This window comes from Solea senegalensis, unplaced genomic scaffold, assembly GCF_019176455.1.
Source record: "Solea senegalensis isolate Sse05_10M unplaced genomic scaffold, IFAPA_SoseM_1 scf7180000014084, whole genome shotgun sequence".
Taxonomy (NCBI): domain Eukaryota; kingdom Metazoa; phylum Chordata; class Actinopteri; order Pleuronectiformes; family Soleidae; genus Solea; species Solea senegalensis.
This window is the reverse complement of record NW_025320964.1, coordinates 10-21573: the sequence shown is the minus strand read 5'-3', so window position 1 is coordinate 21573 and position 21564 is coordinate 10. Positions and strand designations below refer to the sequence as shown.

Genomic DNA, 21564 nt, shown 5'->3' with positions numbered 1-21564 from the left:
ATCTATTTTGTTGTCTATTTTATTTGTTTATTTAAATTTTTCATTTGGCTGCAAAACATGGTTGAAATTTGATTTTACTCTGTTTATATTAAACACCAAGTTTTAATTAAGTTGACAGAATCTTAACCAGAGCGACTCATCGTTTCAGTTATACCAGTTTAAAGTTGTTTAATTGCCTGTATTTGTTCACCACTTTTTAAAATAACATTCACTATTTGCCGCTACGATTAGCATAGCAATACCTGGATGTAGAAACACATCTTTAGAAACTTTAAAATCATCAAGAACTTGAGTCAAGTTTTATTCATCTTTATTCCAAAGATGGATTACAGGTTAAAGTTCATCTCTGGCCACCTTGTACGTCATGGCTTTACTTTAAACTTCATTTTCTTAATTACCTGAGATGTTGTTGGTCAGAATATAGAAAAATAAAAGACAGCAGTTTCTCATTCAGTTTCCATTTTGGCCTTTTTATTCATCAAAACAAACGTTGACTGAACGTCCACATTCACACGCCAGGCTCCATCATCATCATCATCATCATCAGTGTTCCTGTTCAAGGCGGAGCTTCAGAAACACGCCGAGCCGACAGATTAGTTTCACACAAAAAATAATAAAAAGTTAAAGTTACAGAGTCACGTAAAGTCTCACCAGCAGATACAGTGTTCAGTCTATACAGTCTGTTAGCTACAGGCAGCCTCAGGAGGAAACATCACACACTACGAGAGGAAGAGGAGGAGCAACAGGAGGAAGAGGAGGAGCAAGAGGAAGAGTGGCTCAAATATAGAGGACGCGGCTGACGGGAATGTGACGCCACCGCCGCACGATTCATCCCAAAACCTCAAACACTGGATTTACAGCAAAAACATAACAAATAATAATAATAATAAAAAAACTTGACGAGTGTCACTCATGTTAAAGGGGAGGGAACTTAAAGGTTAAAGGTCACATGGACATAGGAGCAGGAATCTGTCATTCACCTCACGACCCTAAACACGGACAAAAAAAAAAAAACGCGTTTAGTCAACGAGTCAAAGTCGACGCCAGAAGGAAGACGAACACATCGACATCAGACGTTTGAAATGACATCACAACGTCAAGGCGGAGTCACAGATAGATCACGTGACCTCACGAGTTTGTTTTCCTTCATGACAAAACTTCCATGATTTAAAGTAGCACACACGTTAGCATCTGTAGCCTCGTTTTCTGGAAAAGTGGCAGACGTGTCCTGATGGCGGCGCTGCAGTTGAGTTCAGGAGGTCGATCGGACGCGTGTCGGACGCGTGTCGGACGTTTGCGCAGCGGCAGAAGAACAGGTTTAATAAGCGCCTGAGTTTTTCTCCTTTAGTGCCTGTTTCTTTGTCATTGGGGTCGATGAAGGACTGAGAGTCCGTTCTTCTGCTGCTGCTCAAACAAAAACAAACATCCTTTCATTTTACATCAAGCTAAAAGTTTCATTTTTTCATCTCAAATGATCGCATTTCGAGGAGCTCGTACGTCCAAATCTACGACGTCCGTGTGCGACTTCACAACAACTGCCCTCTGACCTTTACTGCCCCCATCAGGACACAGACACTCATTACAACACTGGGGTAATGTCTGAAACAAAAACATTAGTGGTTCTCATTGTTCTCATTGTCAGAAACATTAGCATCTAGCTTCAGGATGCTAACAGGCTAACTAGCTTGTGTTAGCAGAAACCATGACGTTTTCTAACTCTGTATGTTGTTAACGGGTTAACTCAGCGAATCGCGTTGACATTAGCGCATGCTAGCTGATGTTAGCACTCAGTGTTGTTCACAAATGTATCATTTGAACACTAGGAGGCACCGTCGTGTTCAAAACCTTTCCTGTTGTAAGCATGTGGCTAATTAGCATCCTGCTTAAGGCTAGCATACAGAGACAGTGGCAGTTGGAGGGTAGTGTTAGCATAATTAGCAGGCTGATACATAGTTACGACACAGTGTCGGCTAATTTAACCAAACAGCTGGTGCAGACCTACTCTCATTAGGTTAATTAATGCTAATTAAAAGCTAACAGCTAACTTATTAGTAGCTGGTTAGGTTCAGTGAACTCACTTCCTCGTATCATTCATAACAGGTCAAAGGTCAGTTGGACAGTCAGGAAACTGGGTGGGCGGGGCTTTTGCAGGTGGCGGCGGGCAGTGGCTCAGCGGACGGGGGAGGAGTCGGTCTCGTGGGGTTTGGGTTTTGCTCGGGTGTCGTTAAGGAATGATGCAGGAAGGTTTAGTTAAACTCAGTTAATCTCACTAACTCAGTCCTGGTCAAACTGGAATCATCGTCGTCATCATCTTCATCTTCATCATCATCTTCATCATCATCATCGTCGTCACAGCGTTCATCCATCAACTTCCTGACGGCTTCCCTGCTTCTGTGGATCCATTTCAGCTTCATCACCTCAGAGCAGAGGATGGGGGGGTGGGGTAAGGGTCAGGGGGCGGGGCTATTGGAGATGGAGTGGGCGGAGTTTGGAGGTCAGGGTTTCTCAGGTAGAGACGTCAGTCTTTTCTGACCTTCCTGTTCCTGGGAGATCTTCGCAGAACGTCGTCCTCCAGCTTCTACACAAACAAGCACAGCGTTATGTTCCCGCAGAAACAAACAAACAAACAAACAAACAAACAAACAAAGGCGCGCTCTCCTTCACTCACCTCGTCAGCACCGTCCTGCTCTTCATCCTTCACGTCCTCCTCTTCCTCTGCAGGACTTTCCTCTTTGTCCTTTTTTCCCTCTGCAGCAGGAGAAACTGTTTAAAATCACGCTGTGTTCTTTAAGAGCCGCTCACATCATCAGATTATAATCTGAACACTCACCTGGACTGCTCTTCTCCTCCTCCTCCTCCTCGTCGTCTTCCTCCTCCTGCTCTTCCTCCTTCACATCGGGCTGAGCTTCGTCTGTTTTCTTATACTCGGCCGGCGTCGCCGCGCTCTTCTTCTGTAAAACAGTCGGGTTTAAATAAAGTGTCAGAATACGGCGACGACACTGTCACATGATCTCAACCACACGGTTGACCTTTGACCTCACGCTACACTACAGCACGACACACACAGAGCTACGCTAACGACAGCAGCAGAACAGTCACCGAGCCAGAGGAGGCGTCGCCGGCGGCGGTGGAGGCGGAGCATCCGGCTTCTTTAAACACTTCCTGTAAACTGGTGAGATTCGACTGACCCTGAGCTGACCCCGCTGACCCCGCTGACCTCTGCAAACACACACACACACACAGACGCCTGACACGCCTACCTTTGACCTTCTGACCTTTAAAAATGTCTCGTTTGTTTGAATGATTTTGGTTTTTACGGAGAAAAGAAATCAGGAAATATTCACATTTAAGAAGTTTTAAATAAAAATTATTATTATTATTATTATTATTATTATTATTATTGTTGTTGTTATAATAATAATAATAATAATAACATAGAATGTTATTAATAAACTAAACAAAAGTCTTACTAAATCTTTAATAAATAATGACTGTCTTACTGATTAGTAAATACATTACAAACTAAACAACACATGGACATATTCATGTGCCACACAGAAATCACTTATTCATTCATTCATTCGCAGACAAATCTGAACAAGAAAACTGAGTTGACCCAGACGTTGAGAACCCCTGCTCTAGTACGTTTCCTGTCCTCACTCTGCTGTAACAGAAATCCTACGTGGTTACCATGGAAACCACTGTAACCTTCCACAGCATTCATTCGTGTGTGTGTGTGTGTGTGTGTGCGCGTGCGTTACCTTGCCCGTGCAGCAGAAGACGACGATGAGGACGAGCGGTAACGCGACGGTGAGGACGTAGACGACCCAGAGCCAGGGACGCTCCTCTGCAGCGGTCAGCATCTGAGTGGCCAGACCAGGCTACAACAACAACAACAATGTAAACAACAACAACGACGACGTAAACAACAAGCTAAGAAAATATCTAATCTAAAGATAAATATGATAATAAATGTACATGATAGACATTTTCTGTCTGCAGCTTTGAAATATTCATCAAAAACACTAAAAGTCCCGTTTCCTGTGGGCGTGGCCTCACCTCGGCCGCGCTCTCCGCCGCCCTCTTCAGGCCCCAGCTGTCCGCGGCCCAGCGCTCGGCCGTGTTGCGGTCGTTGCTGATGAAGAAGTTGTCGAAGAAGATGTCGGAGGTCATGGACCAGAGCTCCAGACCCACGGCGCTGAACGCCGTCATCCTGAACGGGTGCAGGTCTTCAAAGAAGGTGGGGTTAGGGATCTTCCTGGGTTTCCACACGCCCTGAGTGCGGCAAGGTCAGAGGTCAGAGGACTTAAACATGCATGTGCTACTGTTGGAGTGTGGGAGGGGCTTAAATAAGCTGACCTGGTAGTTGGGGTTGTCGATCATGGGGGGCTTCCACTTGCCCTTGTGGTTGGGGTTGTCAATCATGGGACGTTTCCAGGCGCCACAGCCGGGGGCGGTCTCGCAGGCGGGGTTAGCGACCTGAGGAGCCTCCCACTCGCCGTCCATGTCCTCGTCCCTGACGGACAGGAGACACACAGACCGTCAGCAGAGCGAACGGCGTCCTGCGACCCGTGAACGTGTGAGGGGGCGTGTCTTACGTACCAGTCCTCGGGTTTGATGGCGTCGGGGTCGCCGATGTACTCGGGCTCGTCGTCCAACCATCCGTCCGGTTTGACGGCGTCTTCATCTGGAATCTGGGCGGGGGCGTCCTCGTCCCTGAGGACAGACAAACAGGAAGTCAAGTTTCTACGACGCGTAGGAAAACAACAAGAGCGACGTCGCCGCGGCAACGGCGTCGGACGGCGGGCACTGACCAGTCCTCGGGCTTGGCGGCGTCGGGGTCCTGGATCTTGGGCCTCTCGTCCCAGTCCTCAGGTTTGTGGTCGTCCGGGTCCTCGATCTCGGCGGGCGGGTTCACGGGCGGGGTCACGTCCGTCAGCAGGCTGCCACTGTTAACCACCGTGTGGTCAATCAGAACCTCGAAGCTGTTGTCAGGGTTCACCACTGGAGGGAGACAGAGGACACCGTGAGACACAGAGACAGAGGACCAGGGGAGACATAGAGACAGAGGACCAGGGGAGACATAGAGACAGAGGACCAGGGGAGACACAGAGACCGAGAACACCGTGAGACACAGAGACCGAGGACACCGTGAGACACAGAGGACCAGGGGAGACTTTCAAAGTAAGAGTCCGACCCATGAGAACAACTCACATTTTACAGACATGTGTAATAAATATGAACATTAAAGGCACAACACTGAGTTTATAGTTTATATAATGATCTTAAAACATAGAAAAGTAAAGCAGACGTCACTTTTATTGATTTCAATCTGAAACTCTACATGACCTCGATTATTAATCATTAAATGTGAATGTTTTCTGGTTTCTTTGCTCCATAAAACAAAGGTTTGAACACTGGTCAGTGTTTTATGAACCAAAATCAATGGAGAAAATAATCACATTTGTTTGAGCCCTAAAAAGTTTAATTAAATAAATCAATAAATAATTCAACGTGTGTGTACATTTTCTTTCCTGTGTCGGTTTCAAAATAAAAGGCCAGGCTGTGTTTTATGAATTAAATGCTTTTAATGTGAAGGTTTGGGTCGTCTCATTGTTCTTTGTTTTGATTCATTCCATTTATATATTATTTGATATTTATTCATTTTTTTATTCATTAGTGTGTGTGTGTGTGTGTGTGTGTCTCACCCAGCGTGTACAGGTGTGTCTTCTTGTCGGTGTAGTACGTCCTCAGGTCTGCGTCGGGCTTCTTGGCGTGTTTCTCTTCGTACTCTCCAGTTTTGGGGTTCTTGTGTCTGAAGATGAAGTGCAGTTTGTAATCCTCTCCACATTTGTCCGGTCCAAACATGATGGTGTACGGAGTCGTGTCCATGAACAGGGCCTGAACACACACACACACACACACACACACACACACACACACACACACACACACACACACACACACACAGGGATCAGAAACAACACTTCAAAACCCCAGAATTAAGCCTTTAAATGATATGTTGTTACAGCAGGGGTGGTCACAGTGTGTGTGTGTGTGTGTGTGTCAGACTGACCAGGTCCAGGTCTGGAGTCTGAGTCAGCAGTTTGACATAAGCGCCGCCGCAGTCGATCCCTGACTGGAAGTTCACTTCATACCTGCACAGAGAGACACGTCCTCAGACAGAGACACACACACACACACACACACACACACACACACACACACACACACACACACACACACACACACACACACACACACACACACACACACACACACACACACACACACACAGAGACAGACAGACAGACAGAGAGAGAGCCAGACAGACACACAGACAGACACACACAGAGAGAGACACACACACAGAGAGAAGACAGACAACACAGACCCAGATGGCATTAAGCACACACACAGAGAGTGAGAGACACATACACAGAGACAGACACACACACAGAGACAGACAGACAGACACACAGAGTGTGTCCTTCTTACTGCAGGATGAGGGGCATGGTGTCAAAGGTGAAAGGTCGCAGCAGCTGGGCAGAGATGGCGTGATGTTTGGCTCTGGACTTCAGGACCAGACCTTTGTCGCCGGGCAGTTTACTGTCCTTCATCTCCTCCACCTCCCATTTACCTGTTTAACACACACACACACACACACACACACACTGGACTCAGTCTCCCATAATGCATTGTGAAACAACATCCACATTGTCAAATTCAAGCACTTTCAAGGTTATTTTGCAGGATTAACATGAACACACACACACAAACAATCTAATAAACTCATTTTGTGAAATAATCCGTATCTCAAGCATTTTTGAAACCTTTCAAACTAAATGAAATGAAAAAAACCAGGCAAAGTATTTAAGGATTTCAAGCACCCGATCTGACCAGCGGTCACACGCCATGGAATAAGTCCCATCATGCACCTCTGTGTGCTGTACTCACCGTCGTACTTGGCGATGTCTTCATCAGTGTTGTCCTTCTTAGCGATGGACTGCACCCAGCTGGAACACACACACACACACACACACACACACACGTCAGGTATCCACACACACACACACACAGGCGTCTCACACTGATGACATCATCACCATGCTCACCCATCAAGTGTCCCCCGGTCAAAAGACTCGGCGAAAAAGTGTTCCCCCATGGGCTCTGGAGCTTTGTACGTCACCTGGACACAAACACACCAACGACGATCAATGTTATTGATCAACACAAGACGACCATCAATAACTCCCACTGATATTAACATTTCCATGTGAACACAGCACATAATAATAATAATCTGTCACAGCCATCAGATTATCCATCAACAACTATTTACACGTTTATTTAAATCTATTTCTTTTCATCACAAATTTAAAACAGACTCATCTATAGTACCATACTGGCCCACTAGGGGGCCGTGGTGCACGCTTTGAGAATCCCTGGTCTGAAAGTGTTTCAGACTCATGATCACTGATAATTACTACATTAATAACACGTGATTTTTCTTCGCTCCAGAAAAACTAAGAAATCATTTAATCTGGATTATGTGTGGAAGACGTTAGAGAACATGATAATCTCCAGGTTTGACAGGTCATGGATTAATGGAAAAATGAAGCGTTGGTTAGTTGCTTGGTTTAAATGCAGGTCAGTGGATCAGCGGGTCACTGCACTGCCCCGTTATCAAAACCACTTCCTGTTTCAGATTACAGCTGCAGAATATGTAATCCAGGGCCACAGAGCAACACATAATCTAAGTCAGTGCCTTACCTTTGGTGGAGGAGGAGTTTTAGGAGCAGGCGGAGCTTCATCTTCGTCTATTTCTGCTTCGAGCTCCTCGTCCCCAACTCCGGCCAGTTCATCCTCAATGTCCACGTCCACGTCGTCCTCAAACAGGTCCTCAGACCGAGAGACCTGGGTGAACGTGAGGCAGAGGAGGCCCACGGCCAGAACAACCAACAACCCAAACCTCTGATTCATCATCTGCACACAGGAGGAGGAGGAGGAGGAGGAGGAGAAGTTCACGTTAGAGACCAAGACCAAGACCCAGAACCAGACCAAGACCAGTCAAAACACAGGAGGAGAACTTCACGTTGAAGTTCCAGACCCAGACCAGTCAGGTACCGTTTACGACATTTCAAATATTTGATTCAGATTGAGGTCAGTGACACAGAGTGACCACACGAGGCAGCAGAGGCCCAGCAGCTCCTGTGTCCCTGTGAGCTCAAATCACTGGTGTTCTCTGTGAGAGAGTTCAGTGAGACCTCAGCAGCAGGGGGCGCTCCGCCACGCGTTTATGAAGTCAAACATTAAGATTATAAAGACTGTAAACACGGGTTCTATAAACAGCAACAACTGTGTGAACCTTTGCGTTTGTGTTGCATCCCATAAGTCATTAACACACACACAGGGAGTCATAACCCGTGTCCCTGATGTATGTCCATCACCACGGCAACCGACCAGCACCCACAGGACACACAAACACGTCTTAATGAGATTACACCCCGGGGGATTAATACAGCACCCCAAGACACACACACACACACACACACACATAATTATCTGTATTTAACTCCTTTTACAACAAATCAGTGGTTAAACAAACTGTTTATCATTCAATCCAGATTACTAATCCATAGCGGCAGCCTCTGATGTGGTGATGTTCTGCAGAGCCACGCCTCCTGTGTTTCTTCATCATAAATTAATCTGACACGAGCAACGCTCAGATTTAATGTGAGATTATTGCTTCATAATTGAATGAAGTTAAACTGAGATGGACAAATTGAACTCAGATTACCTAATCCCACTGTGACTCAATCCAACTTGAGTTGTAAAGACAGTGAGAAGCGCTGACGCTGCAACTTCCTCCTCCTCGCTGTAATCATTTTAAACGGCTCGTGTCCGTCTCACAGCAGACTCACAGGATAATCTGATTAGCCTGCAGCGGGATTAGCGTGCCTGGCTAACAGCAGCAACTAGCCGTTAGCTTAGCATCAGAGCCAGCCTGTTGCCCACATGGCGTTTGAAGGAGCAGAGCAGACGTTAAAGTCGTACTCAAACGTTGACTGTGGGTTAGTTAAAGGTGTAACTAATAAAACCAGAGGAATAATCCACACGTCAAACACTGGATTTAAATGTACTTCAGTTACATTTGGCTGCAATGATTCACAGACTATTCATCAAATACTAAATTAATCGTCGCTGATTGGATTCATTTCATTGTTATTGATGAAAATAAACAGATCATTAAAATAACTGTTGCTGTTTGCAGCCTTAAAAACAAATATCTGTCAATTATGAAGCGTCACTTACTCATCACTGAGCAGACCAGACCAGCAGGTTACTATTTAAACTGAATAGAAACACTGAGTAAACACTGTTAACCCACCGGTAACTGGCTGGTTAATCAGCCGTTAACCCACACTTTAACTGACTGTCATTAACAAGTCCATGAATAAACGTCAACATAGTTAAAGTCAGTCTAACCTTAACCTAACTCACCCTAACACCAGATCTTTACCCCCCCCACACACACACACACACAGTGTGACAGTATCAACAGCACTCATCTCAGGATCTGCCCTTTTTCTCTCACCCAGACCCTCAAGGTCAGACAGCTGATCAGAAGGGTGGCAGTTTCCGTCTCACACACACGCACACACACACACACACACACACACACACACAGACACACAATGCAGACACACACACACACACACACACACACACGCAGACAACCACCACCCACCACACCCCACACCCACACACACACACATACTACTACCACACACCAGCAGCAGCAGGTTGAACCGGTCGTTCAGAATCAAGGCGTCGACAAAAAAAACAAAAACATTTCAATATTTATCTGAAACAATGACCAGTGAAGAGGAGGAGGAGGAGGAAGAGGAGGAGTTGAAACACCTGCAGTTCCCTCTGCAGCCACTTGTCAGTGAGTGAATGAACCAACATCTGACCACTGAGGCTCCTCCTCCTTCACCACCGACTACTACAGATGACCAATAAAAAGGCAATGATTTGATGATGACGAGTGACTTCACAGCTTCTCACCTGTGAGTGTTTGTGGTCTGTTGCAGTGAAACATTCACAGACGCGAGTTAACACTAAACCACACACACTGTGTGTGTGTATGTGTGTGTGTGTGTGTGTGTGTGATTTATGACGTTTTACAGGCTGCTCATGAAAACTGTGGTCAGATATTTAAATGTTTCATCTCTGACTTCAGTTTATAAAACATTAACACGTAAAAACCACAGAATGAAAGGGTTATTTTTAATTATCAGGTCACAGTTTGACAGTTATTAAATTCAATGAAAGACATTCTGTTCATTGTCACTTTGTTAATATCTTTAAAGCGTTACCCGCGGGGATGAAGAAGCTGACGATATCGCGATTAATTGACTTACTCGTGGTGAATTTCCACGTACAGATAATCGTGAATGAGTGACAGTGACGAGAACATTCACCAACATACAGTCTCAGTGATTTAATTGAAAGAGCCATACGGGGGCGCTCTGCTAACCTCAGTAACATCCCAGTCACGTGTGGACACTTGTGACGATATCAATATTATCTTATTACTAAACATTTGTGCGTAAAGGAGGCTCCGCCCACTCATTTCTAAGCATTTAACAATACTAGAAGCTAGTTCGCAAAATTGCATCAAAAATATGGTGAATCAGTTATTTTGGAGCAGGATAATCATGAACGAGTGAGGAGGAAATGCTGCCTCCGTCACCAACATACAGTCTTAGTGATTTATGATCATGGGCCACACGGGGAGCCGTGTCAGTCCACAGGATCCAGAAATTATGAATTTATATAACAACCTTCAATGTTCACAACATGTTTTTCTTATTATACAGACACAAGGCTCCGCCCACAATACAGAATTGAACCGAAAGTATCGCAAATTGCAATCATTTCGATGAGAATAATCGTGATACCGTCAGCTGCCGGTGTGTCGCTCAGAGTCGTCATCAGAGACACAAACACGGTTTAAAATCAGCGACAATAAAACACGTAAACATGAAACAGTCTCATATTAGACCAGAGAATAAATTCACTGCGTAATTTTGAGCTTAACGACGCTACGAGCTAACGCGGCAGCATGCTAACGCGTTCACCTGCGCTTCATTAGCTTCAGTTAGCCGCTCCGAGCAAACACGGGGCTCCTCTTTTAACGGACAAAACGCACGTTAACTACGCAACTGGCGTACGGTGAGTAAGGAACAAAGCAGCGGTTCTCAGTGAGCTCAGTGAGCTCAGTTAGCCGCTAAAAAGTGACGCTTAATGGGCCGCAGCTCTCACTCACCTCCGGCTCCGCGCTGACCGACAGAAAGCCTGGAAACTAACCGAGGAAGATCACATGGGACGTGGGGAGGAAGTAGGCCACTGCTGCCCGCCGCTGATTGGTCAACGTTTGACGTTTCCTGTCAACTGTCAGGCGCTGATTGGCGGAGCGGCAATCTCAGTCAAAGCGCGCAGAGCCCCGCCCCCTGGAGCTGAACCTCGTGGACAGCGCTGATTGGACGAGGCGTGAGCGGCGAGTGTGCGCTGATTGGCTGTAGTAAAGCTGATGACGACGATGATTGACAGTGATTTGGTTCTCCGGCCGCCGGAACAAGAATTACACACCGTTTGTCAGCCTTTCAGAATTAAAGAGGACAGTTAATCTGAACAAAATTCACCGTTTAATCTGTGACGAAGAGCAGATTAGTGTTTATTAAACATATCTGATTCATTTTAAGGCTGTTTCTGTGACACAGCCGTGCATTAGCTTTACTGATGATATTTATGACTTTATTGACTTTAATCTCATGGTTTTTTTTTTTTATATAATTTTGAGATTAAAGGCAAAATAGGCGTTTATCTAATACTGTTGGACACCAACAATACTGACACTTTATTTTTGTAAAAACCGATTTCTGTGTATTTTATGTGTATTGATTTTATGTCTTAATTGTGACCTATATATCATTCCGTACCAAAACAAACCCTTTTATTTTGAAATTCTGTGATGATTTTAACCTGATTTAAATAAAGTTTATGTAAAGATACAAAATATCAGCTCAGACGATCTGAACAAAACCAGACTCAAGTTCTGCTCGGCCCCAGGATGACTGACTGACTGACTGAATGAATGAATGAATGAATGAATGGCTGAATGATTGAATGAATGAATGAATGAATGGAAAGTTCTGGTGAATTCAACCCCTCCCTTCTTTTACTCACTCTGTTGTGTGTGCTGCTGCCTTCTGGTGGACATTCATGGTACTGCGTGTATTATTAATACTTCAGAGTACTGCGAGGTACTTCAGTAGTAAACAGATCAGACGTCAGTGATTCAGCCTGAGTTTAAATAAAACTTTATTAAAAAGACAAACGTGTTAAATCAGAGGCTCCGAGGATTCTGGGTAATCTGCTCCTGCTCATCGTCTTTAAGGCAAATCATTTACACACTCACACACACATGCTCTCTCACTCACTCACACACACACACATGCTCTCTCACTCACACACACACACACACACTCACACACACACACACACACGCACACACACATGCTCTCACTCACTACACACACACACATGCTCTCACTCACACACACACACACACATGCTCTCTCACTCTCACACACACACGCACACACACACACACACACACACATGCTTCTCTCTCACACACACACACACACACATGCTCTTCACACACACACACACACACACACACTACACACACACACACACTTCTACACACACACACACACACACACACACACTCACACACTCACTCTCACACACTCACACACACACACACACACACACACACACACACACACACACACACACACACACACACACACACACACACACACACACACACACACGCACACACACACACACACACACACACACACACACACACACACACACACACACACACACACACACACACACACACACACACACACACACACACACACACACCACACACACACACACACACAACACACACACACTCACACACACACACACACCGTTCATTTGGAAGCAGCAGTTTCTTCATCATCATCATCATCATCATCAGAGGACTCTCCGGCGCCCCCTGTGATCACCAGTGTTTTCAACATGTACTTTTACTGTATGTACACATAAATACACATGTTCAGCAGAGTAATTACATCATCTTCATCATCTTCATCATCAGTTCCCTGTGACTCAGTCTCTGGTGTGTTCAGCGCTGCAGGGACCAGGTGCAGACACACGGGGGCGCTGTGGCACCACGGCGAGCTCGCTCGGGTCAGCGCGGTCAGCTGACCGCTCGCAGGTTTCTGAGGTAACGCTGAGGGTGGGGGGGAGGGGGCGGAGCTTCACTCTGCTTTCTTTATGAAGATCTGAGAGGAAACAGAGACGTGTTTAAAGGGACAGTTCAGGTGTGACGGTGCTGTGAGCGCCCCCTGCTGCTGAGAACCAGCCTGACACAAGTGTCCGTGACTGTGACGGAACATTTAATACAAAATAAAATAATTATAAATCATTATAATAATAATGAGAAGAATAAAGAGATCCTCATGAGACGACACTAACATTCTTTCTATGACCCAGACATTTGTCAGAAAGCTTCTCATGGACCCTGGAGGAGAGGTCAGAGGTCAGGGGTCAGAGGTTCACATGCTGGCACTCGTGTGTGTGTGTGTGTGTGTGTGAGTCATCTGCATGCTGACCTCACTGAGGATCACCCACACCGGAGAGTCCGTGATCACAGAGAGACGCATGGCCTCCAGCGGACCGAACATGGCGTCCACTTCACCCTCTGCAATGCCGTTCTGGAACTTTCCTGATTCACGAGAAGATCAGTGACATCATCACGCCATCAGTGACATCATCACGCCATCATGTAACAGAAATATAACAAAGAGCTGTGTCCTGTTTGTCTACATGGGTCACATGACATGGAAATATATGTTTCTATTTAAAGTTCACACACACACACACACTCTCTCACACTCTCTCACACACACACTCACACTCACTCACACACACACACACACACACCTCACACACACACACACACACACTCACACTCACTCACACACACACACACACACTCTCACACACACACACACACTCACTCACACACTCACACACACACACACACACACACACACGCACACACACACTCACACACGCACACACACACACACACACTCTCACACACGCACACACACACACTCTCACACACGCACACACACACTTCACACACTATTGTTTGCCCCTCAGGGGGCCCACCAGTTCTTTAGTCATTTATGGGATCCACCCTTTCCAGTGGTTCTACACTGCTGTAAAAAATCAGGTAAGATGAAAAAAAAATCCCAATCACAGAAATCACTTCAATATACCAAGATTTTAAACTTTTGTCTCCATGTCAGTTTTTTGGTCACTTGTGGGCCCAGTTTCTAACATACAGTACTTGTGAGGTCCAGTGTCACACACACATACACTTCTCTTGTTTTTATATCTTTGTGGGGTGTTAGGTTACTATCTGGGGCCCATTAATGGTTTCTACTGCACATAGACTCTGACTGCATTAAGGATCTATATTTCAAATTAAATACTCTTCTTCCTTCATTCCATCTCATTGCTATGATCTTACATCAACAGGAAGACAGGTTAGTAGCATGGCAATCAAATAATGATCGCACCAGCACTTAATAAGACTTGAGGCAGATATGCTATATGCCAACAATAAAATAATATCCTTTCAACAAGTTATCCTGAAGGCACATGTATTTATTTTGCGAACAAGTCAGTCATCGGACTACTTTTTACACAAAACGAAAATAAAAGTTTTTTTGTCCATATATAAAAAACATAAAACATGCTTGAGACAAAATTGAGACTCTAATGCTGCAACTAATGATTACAGGAAAACAAAACAACCATTACTGCAAAGTTAACCAGATAAACAAACAAGGTAGAAAAAGGAGTATTCTAATGCTGATTTCATCTCTGTGGTGTTGTGGACTGGAATCAGTGTTTCTAGATTGACATGTTTACATGACATATTTATTCCGATCAGGCTTTTATTCCAATTGCTTGTGTCCATGTAAACATAGTTTATGAAGAACAACATCCTTTGAGTCCTCTTTTTGTTACAATCAGCAGTCTCACTAAGTCCGTTACACTGGACATTTAAATTGAACAAAAACCAAGGATTGTTTATAGCCAAACTCAAACACGGAAGTCTACAACGTACTGTCATTCATATTTGGTAGAGAAACTTTTAATATGTGCTCAGGATGACCCATCTGCTTGGTGTCCCATTGCAAACATTCAGGTCTTCAGTGACAATCAATCAAAAAATGAAACCATGAAACTGAAGTCCACACAACATGAAGATGTTTTTAATACTGACCTGTCACAGAGGCTCATCAGTGACCAATACATGCTGCAACTATGCATTCCTTCACAGGTAAGAGATAGTTCTATGACTCCATCCTCTAAAAATAAGCGCTGTGAAGCATCCTGTCAGTCTTTGCTGTACCAATAAATAATGTGGACCACAAAGGTCAGTGTATCAAATATTTTGTGTACACATCTGCCCGTGTATTGTTTCACAAAAAACATAAAAGATGCTTGAGACTCTAATGCTGCAACTAATGATTACGGGAAAACAAAACTGCAATCATTACTGCAAAGTTAAACAGATAAACAAACATTTGACTTTGCCAAACATGTACTTGTTTAATGTGTTGTTGACTGCTAAAACCACAGCAGCTACTTTAAACTACAGTACATTTCAAAACATTTAAACAAAGTATAGGACCCAAACTGAAAATGTGTGTCCATACCTCTGATCGTTGAACTGCTTTCATTAGAATTTTCTTCTCATGGTAGTTATTCTATTTTTGATGAAATATTTGACTGCTTTCCAGTCTCTTTTTTGTAGCGCTTGCGGTTCTGAAGCAATGCAGCGCTCACAGTCCGCTTTACCTGGAACATCTTGCCTCACAATGAACTTCTTCAGGTGTTTTTCTACTGCAGCAATTTCCTCTGGTGTCCAACGTCTCACAGGAGCTTGCTTACCTAAGTAGGCAGAAAGAGATCACATTTTGATTAAATTGATAATTTGCAGAGCTGTGATCTGTAGCTCACAAGGCCACTAACTGCACAAAACGAGCTTCCACTCTGTTGAAAGTAAATTCTTCCAAATTTGTTTGCTGATCGTAAACTTTTAAGTGTGACAAATTTGCAATTAACTCAGGAAATCAGAAAGGGGGCAAATACTTTTTCACATATATATTCAAACCATTGTCACACATTGGGTCTTATTCCCTTTCTGGGTAGGAAGCTATGTTAGGTGTATTAAGAATTCAGAGACATGCTTTTATTCAATGATATAACCATCAACATTATTATTTTTTAAGGCAACCAATAGACCATTTTCACTAAAAACAAGGTAAAAGACGTTAAAAGCAATTGAGTGGCACTGGCCCAAAAGAGGATGCAAGTCCCAAAGCTTACCTCTCTTTCTTGCAGACACACTCTGGTTTTGGACTTGTGATGTGGAGGTACATTCTTGCAGGGATGATGTGCTGACCTCATCTTCTGACCCCTGTTGTCCTGGCATACTGACATCTAGAACAGGAAGAACTTTATTAAAAGACATAAAATATGAAGAAACAGTCAGTACAGTGATTATTTAATCAAATCAAATTCTATTTGTACAGCCCAAATTCACAAAACACATTTTGCCTTGGAGGGCTTTACAATCTGTACTGCCAGTTTGCGTCTGCCTTTAGTTCACTGCAATTTGAAGGCAGAAATACTCAGAAATGAAATGTCACACTTACTTTTCTGCTGATATGTCCTGTAGCATCAGAGAAATGCCACATAAACAACATGAAAAACACAATTTTCATCGGAGGGGGTCTTTAAAGAGGAGTGTTCAAGATCAATCTTCTTTCATCGTTCAAGCTCACCTGTTGGAGACACTCTCTGGTTTTGGACTTGTGATGTTGAGGTACAGATGTTCAGGGATGACATACTCTCATCTTCTGACCCCTGTTCTCCTGGCAGAGAAATGTAATATTGTTACTATACTTTGACAATACAGTGCATCATAGAGTAGATTTCAATCCCAGACCCCTGTCTTGCTGAACCAGACTTGCACCCCCGAGACAATGTACTATATTTTGTATCCTTGTCTTCACATAATGTCAGGAAATAGTGAATCAGGGAAACCTGAAAATAAAATACATAAATACATAAATCTCCATGACCATTCATCACATACCTTCAATGTCCTCTTCTGAAGGCCCCTCTATGCCAATGGTCTCTAAAATATTAATTGATATAATATTATTGAGTTGGAAAGCTGAGACTGTGGGCAATCTGGCAATCAAGAGCAGAAAAAAAATACAGTTTGTGTATGCATGTCTAAGTTTGACACGCATTTTTGCATATGTAAGGTCTTACGGAGGAGGATATGATTTTAAACTTGCAAATTACCTGCGTACAATTCAATTACTTAAAAAATCCAGTTTTAGTCACTTACTGAATGCTGAAGACTAAATATCATATATTGCACCTTTAAAATATAAAAAGTCTTAGTACCATTCACGTCAACTTGAATTTCATCCAGGCTCTTTCCTTTGTATTCTCCTAGGCGTCCCTGTTCCATTGCCAGAAGCACTTTGCTGATTTTGGCCAACTGGAGGGTGCCCTCCGGAAGGCGGTAGTGCTTTCGGTGGACAGCAATATTATGGCCAAGGAAGTCTGCCAACTGATCGAGTTCTGTGGTCTTAAGGTTCAATACAGTAGAGAGGGTGGCGATATGTTTCCTTAGTCTTGTTGATGTTAATGCTTTAGGATTTTCAAGGTGATCACATTCGTTCACAAACTGCCTTATGCAGTCACAAGCCCTTATGTAATGGACAGAGTGAGGTAATGCAAACAGATATCCATTTTCAGACAGCACTCCACATTCTTCTCTCTTCTCAGTCAGAGCATCAAGTGACTCTCTCATGATTGGGGTTAAAAGAACTGGAACCTTTCTTCCTCTCTTTCCTACAATTGTAATCCTTACAAAATGCTTGCACAGCTTCTGTTCAAGCGGTGTAAGGGCCAAGCTAACATCACCATGTGTGTCTGATGTGTCCTTTGATAGATACGCAGACAGAAGCATCCTGGACACTTCCCCTCCTCTCCGCCGGTTAAACAGTACAACTTGTGTGAGGGTAACTTTTGCAAGCTCCTTCCAGTTTGATGGTGATGAGTGTTTTTGCAGATCATTCAAATGTTGCTGCTGTTTCTCAGCTAGATGACAATGAAACTTTTGAATATCTTGTGTGAAAGGTAACAGTAGAGGAGCATTCCATTTGGTCTGGTCAAGTTGAGTTAATGCTTGGCTTGCAATGTCAAATCTCCAACTTTCTTGATAAAGCAGCGCAAACTCCTCAGCATCTTGAGTAGCTTGTTTATCTTTCTTTTTCAGGCCTTCGGACTTGATAAACATGGCCAAAGAATACAAGCTGTGTCCAACCTTGCGAGCAAGAGACGGACATTGGTATTTGCCAGTTTGCTCACTGAATCCAGATAGGCTCTTTGCAGCAGTGACCACCTGACTGTAGTGTTCAGGTTTTATGAGTTCTTGGATGGTCTTCACATGTGTAACTTGTCTTGCTTTCAATAACAGCCTGCCAAGCTCTCTCAGTTTTTGCCGAATATACTGGTGTTGACTGACCACCTTCTCGTTCTTCCTGAACAGTCTGTAACCATATTCAAGAATACAGCGGTCTTCTTTAATAGCAACTGCAATCCTGTCTTGATTCATAACACTTAAGAACTTCCAATAAGCATCATTAAATCCAGGTGGAGCAGGTTCAGCGAAAGCACACAAAGATAGAACACGAGTTTTACCAGGTTTACTACTCTCAGGTTTGAAGTTGCAAACCTGAAAATGCCGCCACATTGCTCTTCTTGAGAACAAACCATAGCAGTGAATACAATGTGCAAATTCCTGTCCTTCAGATTTTTTCTGTGGTTGCTTCCATGGGATGAGTTTGCCTTTCTGTGTCTCCAAAACCTCACTATTGTGCTCAAAGTTCCCCTTATTTCGTATATAGTCCAACTGCAGTTTCCTTTCTTTTGAGTTCTTTGGCAAACTGAATGCTTTTGCAACATCTGTTTCATCTTGGTGTTTACGCCACAAGTGCCTTGACATTTTCTGGACAAACTTTCTGCAATAAAAGCAGAAATGTTTTTTGTTGTAGCTTCTAGACCCATCCATCTTCTTTAATACTGGATTGACATACATAGACTGCTCTTCTTCCAGGGGCATTGAAACACTCACATCCTTTTTAGAATATGTTGCAACTATTTTCTTTTCATTACCATCAACTCTGCTATTCGGAAATATTTGTGTGGGGTCATGACTTGTTTTAAAGGGTCTCTTCTGGCTAAAATCAAGCTGACTCCGACTGGAAGACCTGCTTCTTTTCTGCTTGGAGGACTCACTTCCACTCTCCCTGGGCATAAACTTGCTCCGACTGGAAGACTTTCTTCTGCTCTCACTAGATGCACCTTTGTTCCTTTTTTTATCTTCCAGGGTTAATTCCAAACTGCTATCACTTTCTGTGCTTTCGTCCTTGGGACATGGAATGTACTCATCTTCACTGCCAATGTTAGAGTTATCTGATTCCACAAGAGGCATCTGAATCTTTAAAAAAAGAAAAAAAAAATGTAACTCATTTTGTAACATATTAAGTGTAAACAATCTGAGTATACTTTAATTGTATATGCATACAGCGTGAAGATAAATTCTCTATGGAGCCTTCTATACTGAGTATTTTAAGTTGAAGTAAGTGTAAAGAAATAGAAAGACATACTGCTAATTAATGTTAGACTTAAACTTTTACTAAAAACTAGGTATTGCCATTTTCATTTACTTTAAATAAAAAGAACCAGGAGGTCTGTCTGACCGTTAACATTGGTTCTGCCAGCGTTTCCAGTCAGACTCGATCATATTGCATGTATTGCACGGGTTAGAGTATCAACGGACATGAAAATTAAGGCCCGATCCGACCCAGTTAGAGTACATAAAGTCCAAGCCCCGGTACTACACCATTGTGCATACAGTTGTGAGAAAAAGCAAATATTGCCTATATCCTTCATTAAAACCTTGAAACAATTTGAATATGTCATATATACACAATAAAGCATCAAAATGATACAAATACAAGAATCAATTAAAGACTTACAGGATGGCGAGAGCATCTTCTCAGCCTCTGTGAATCCCTTTCAGGCTTAGAAATCAAAGTGCCCTCTGTGCTGTCATCACTTGAATCGTAGAGACAGCCAGCAAAATCTTGTAGTCGATCCATCTGCAAAGGGAAAACATGAAGATATGATTTTCCCTTTTTGTTGACACGATAGAAAAACAAACTGCAGGGAAAAGTGCCCATCAGCTATGTACTCATACTGTTTTAAATAGATTTTAGGAGCTTACCATAATGCTTTTTGTGCGTCTCAGAGGTGGAACAAGTTCATCATCTGATTGCTCTCTGGAATGGTTGTTTGGAGAAGCCTCATCACAGGCTTCTTTCAGAACAGTTTCATCTGAATCGCACAAATGACGAGAAACCTCTGGTCCACTGTCCATCTGCAAAAAAAAAAAAAGTATGTCAAGTAGGGCTGGGCGATATATCGAATATACTCGAAATATTGAATATACTCGATATATTGAATATACTCGGTATATTGAATATACTCGATACATTAAATGTACTCGATATATCGCGGCTTGTTGTCTGTGCGATGTAGAAAATGACTATATCATGAAACTTGAGTGTTGTGACGCATTTGCTTTCAGCCGCTGACATTTAACTCCACTCCTCTCAAATGCTTTCTCGTCTCTCCCTCTCACAGACAGACAAAACAAGAGCACCTAGTTACATACGTCAGTCTGATACGTGCAACTTCACACGCCCTTGCCCAGCAGAGGAGGACAAATTCATTCCGAAGAAAAACAGCACATGATCCATCGTCTGGTGGTGGTTTGGTTTCAACTTAAGGCTAAGGCAAAATATCGAGATGTATCGTGACATGGCCTAAAAATATCGCTGTATTAATAAAAGGCCATATCGCGATTATTAACCTACGATTTTAGGATTGTTAAGTAGTTTTGATCATGACATGATCTGACCAAAAAGCTAAATACAGTAAAGAAATGTAAACAGTGGCCCAGTAGACAGTGGAAGTATAACAGCTTCATACAAGTCACCACAGATATTGGTGATGGATGCGTCTACAATGTCATTTTACCTGTGCGGTAGTCTCATCCGGCTTTGATTCCATGTGGAACATCTGAGGTAGAGGGCTGGTCTCTGTCTCTGCTGCTGCAGGAGTCTGAGGGTCTTTCACCTGAAATTTAGATAGCAGACAAGAAGACAATTAGAACTGACAGAAATCACAACTGTATGTGGAGACATTTACAGGCTAATAAGGTTACCTAATGGTTAAACAGTTTCTGAAACAGCA

The 21564-nt window shown here is 43.4% G+C and overlaps 2 protein-coding genes across 4 annotated transcripts; both read right to left on the bottom strand.

Moving 5' to 3' along the window:
• Positions 1–449: 449 nt before the first annotated feature.
• On the bottom strand, positions 450–11414 carry canx (calnexin). Of its 3 annotated transcripts, none has more exons than XM_044016032.1 (15): positions 11336–11414; positions 7774–7986; positions 7116–7189; positions 6958–7016; positions 6499–6640; positions 6077–6158; positions 5709–5901; positions 4815–5004; positions 4603–4716; positions 4360–4516; positions 4060–4275; positions 3762–3881; positions 2831–2951; positions 2669–2748; positions 450–2578 (listed from the first exon to the last, which is right to left on the bottom strand). In XM_044016032.1, exons 2-15 carry the CDS (start codon positions 7984–7986, stop codon positions 2519–2521), a joined length of 1821 nt encoding a protein of 606 aa, XP_043871967.1. In that variant the 5' UTR covers positions 11336–11414; the 3' UTR covers positions 450–2518. The 3 variants fall into 3 exon arrangements, with proteins under 3 accessions (XP_043871967.1, XP_043871968.1, XP_043871969.1); XM_044016033.1 differs by having other exon boundaries at positions 450–2575; XM_044016034.1 differs by lacking the exon at positions 4603–4716.
• A 4317-nt stretch (positions 11415–15731) lies between these two features.
• LOC122760849 lies at positions 15732–20686 on the bottom strand (the record flags this gene model as incomplete). Its single annotated transcript, XM_044016028.1, has 8 exons — positions 15732–16110; positions 16549–16662; positions 16878–16894; positions 17007–17096; positions 17321–17362; positions 17641–19744; positions 20286–20408; positions 20534–20686. Coding segments are annotated over 8 exons (2661 nt in total), but the record flags the coding sequence as incomplete, so codon positions are not given.
• Between the last annotated feature and the right edge of the window lie 878 nt (positions 20687–21564).

Excerpts from the sequence above, each read along its gene's own strand:
- canx (XM_044016032.1), bottom strand. The coding sequence starts at position 7,986 with ATGATGAATCAGAGGTTTGGGTTGTTGGTTGTTCTGGCCGTGGGCCTC. Across the intron at positions 5,902-6,076 it reads AGACTCCAGACCTGGACCTG|GCCCTGTTCATGGACACGAC; the intron begins GTCAGTCTGACA and ends GTGTGTGTTCAG. Across the intron at positions 4,717-4,814 it reads GCCGCCAAGCCCGAGGACTG|GGACGAGGACGCCCCCGCCC; the intron begins GTCAGTGCCCGC and ends GTCTGTCCTCAG.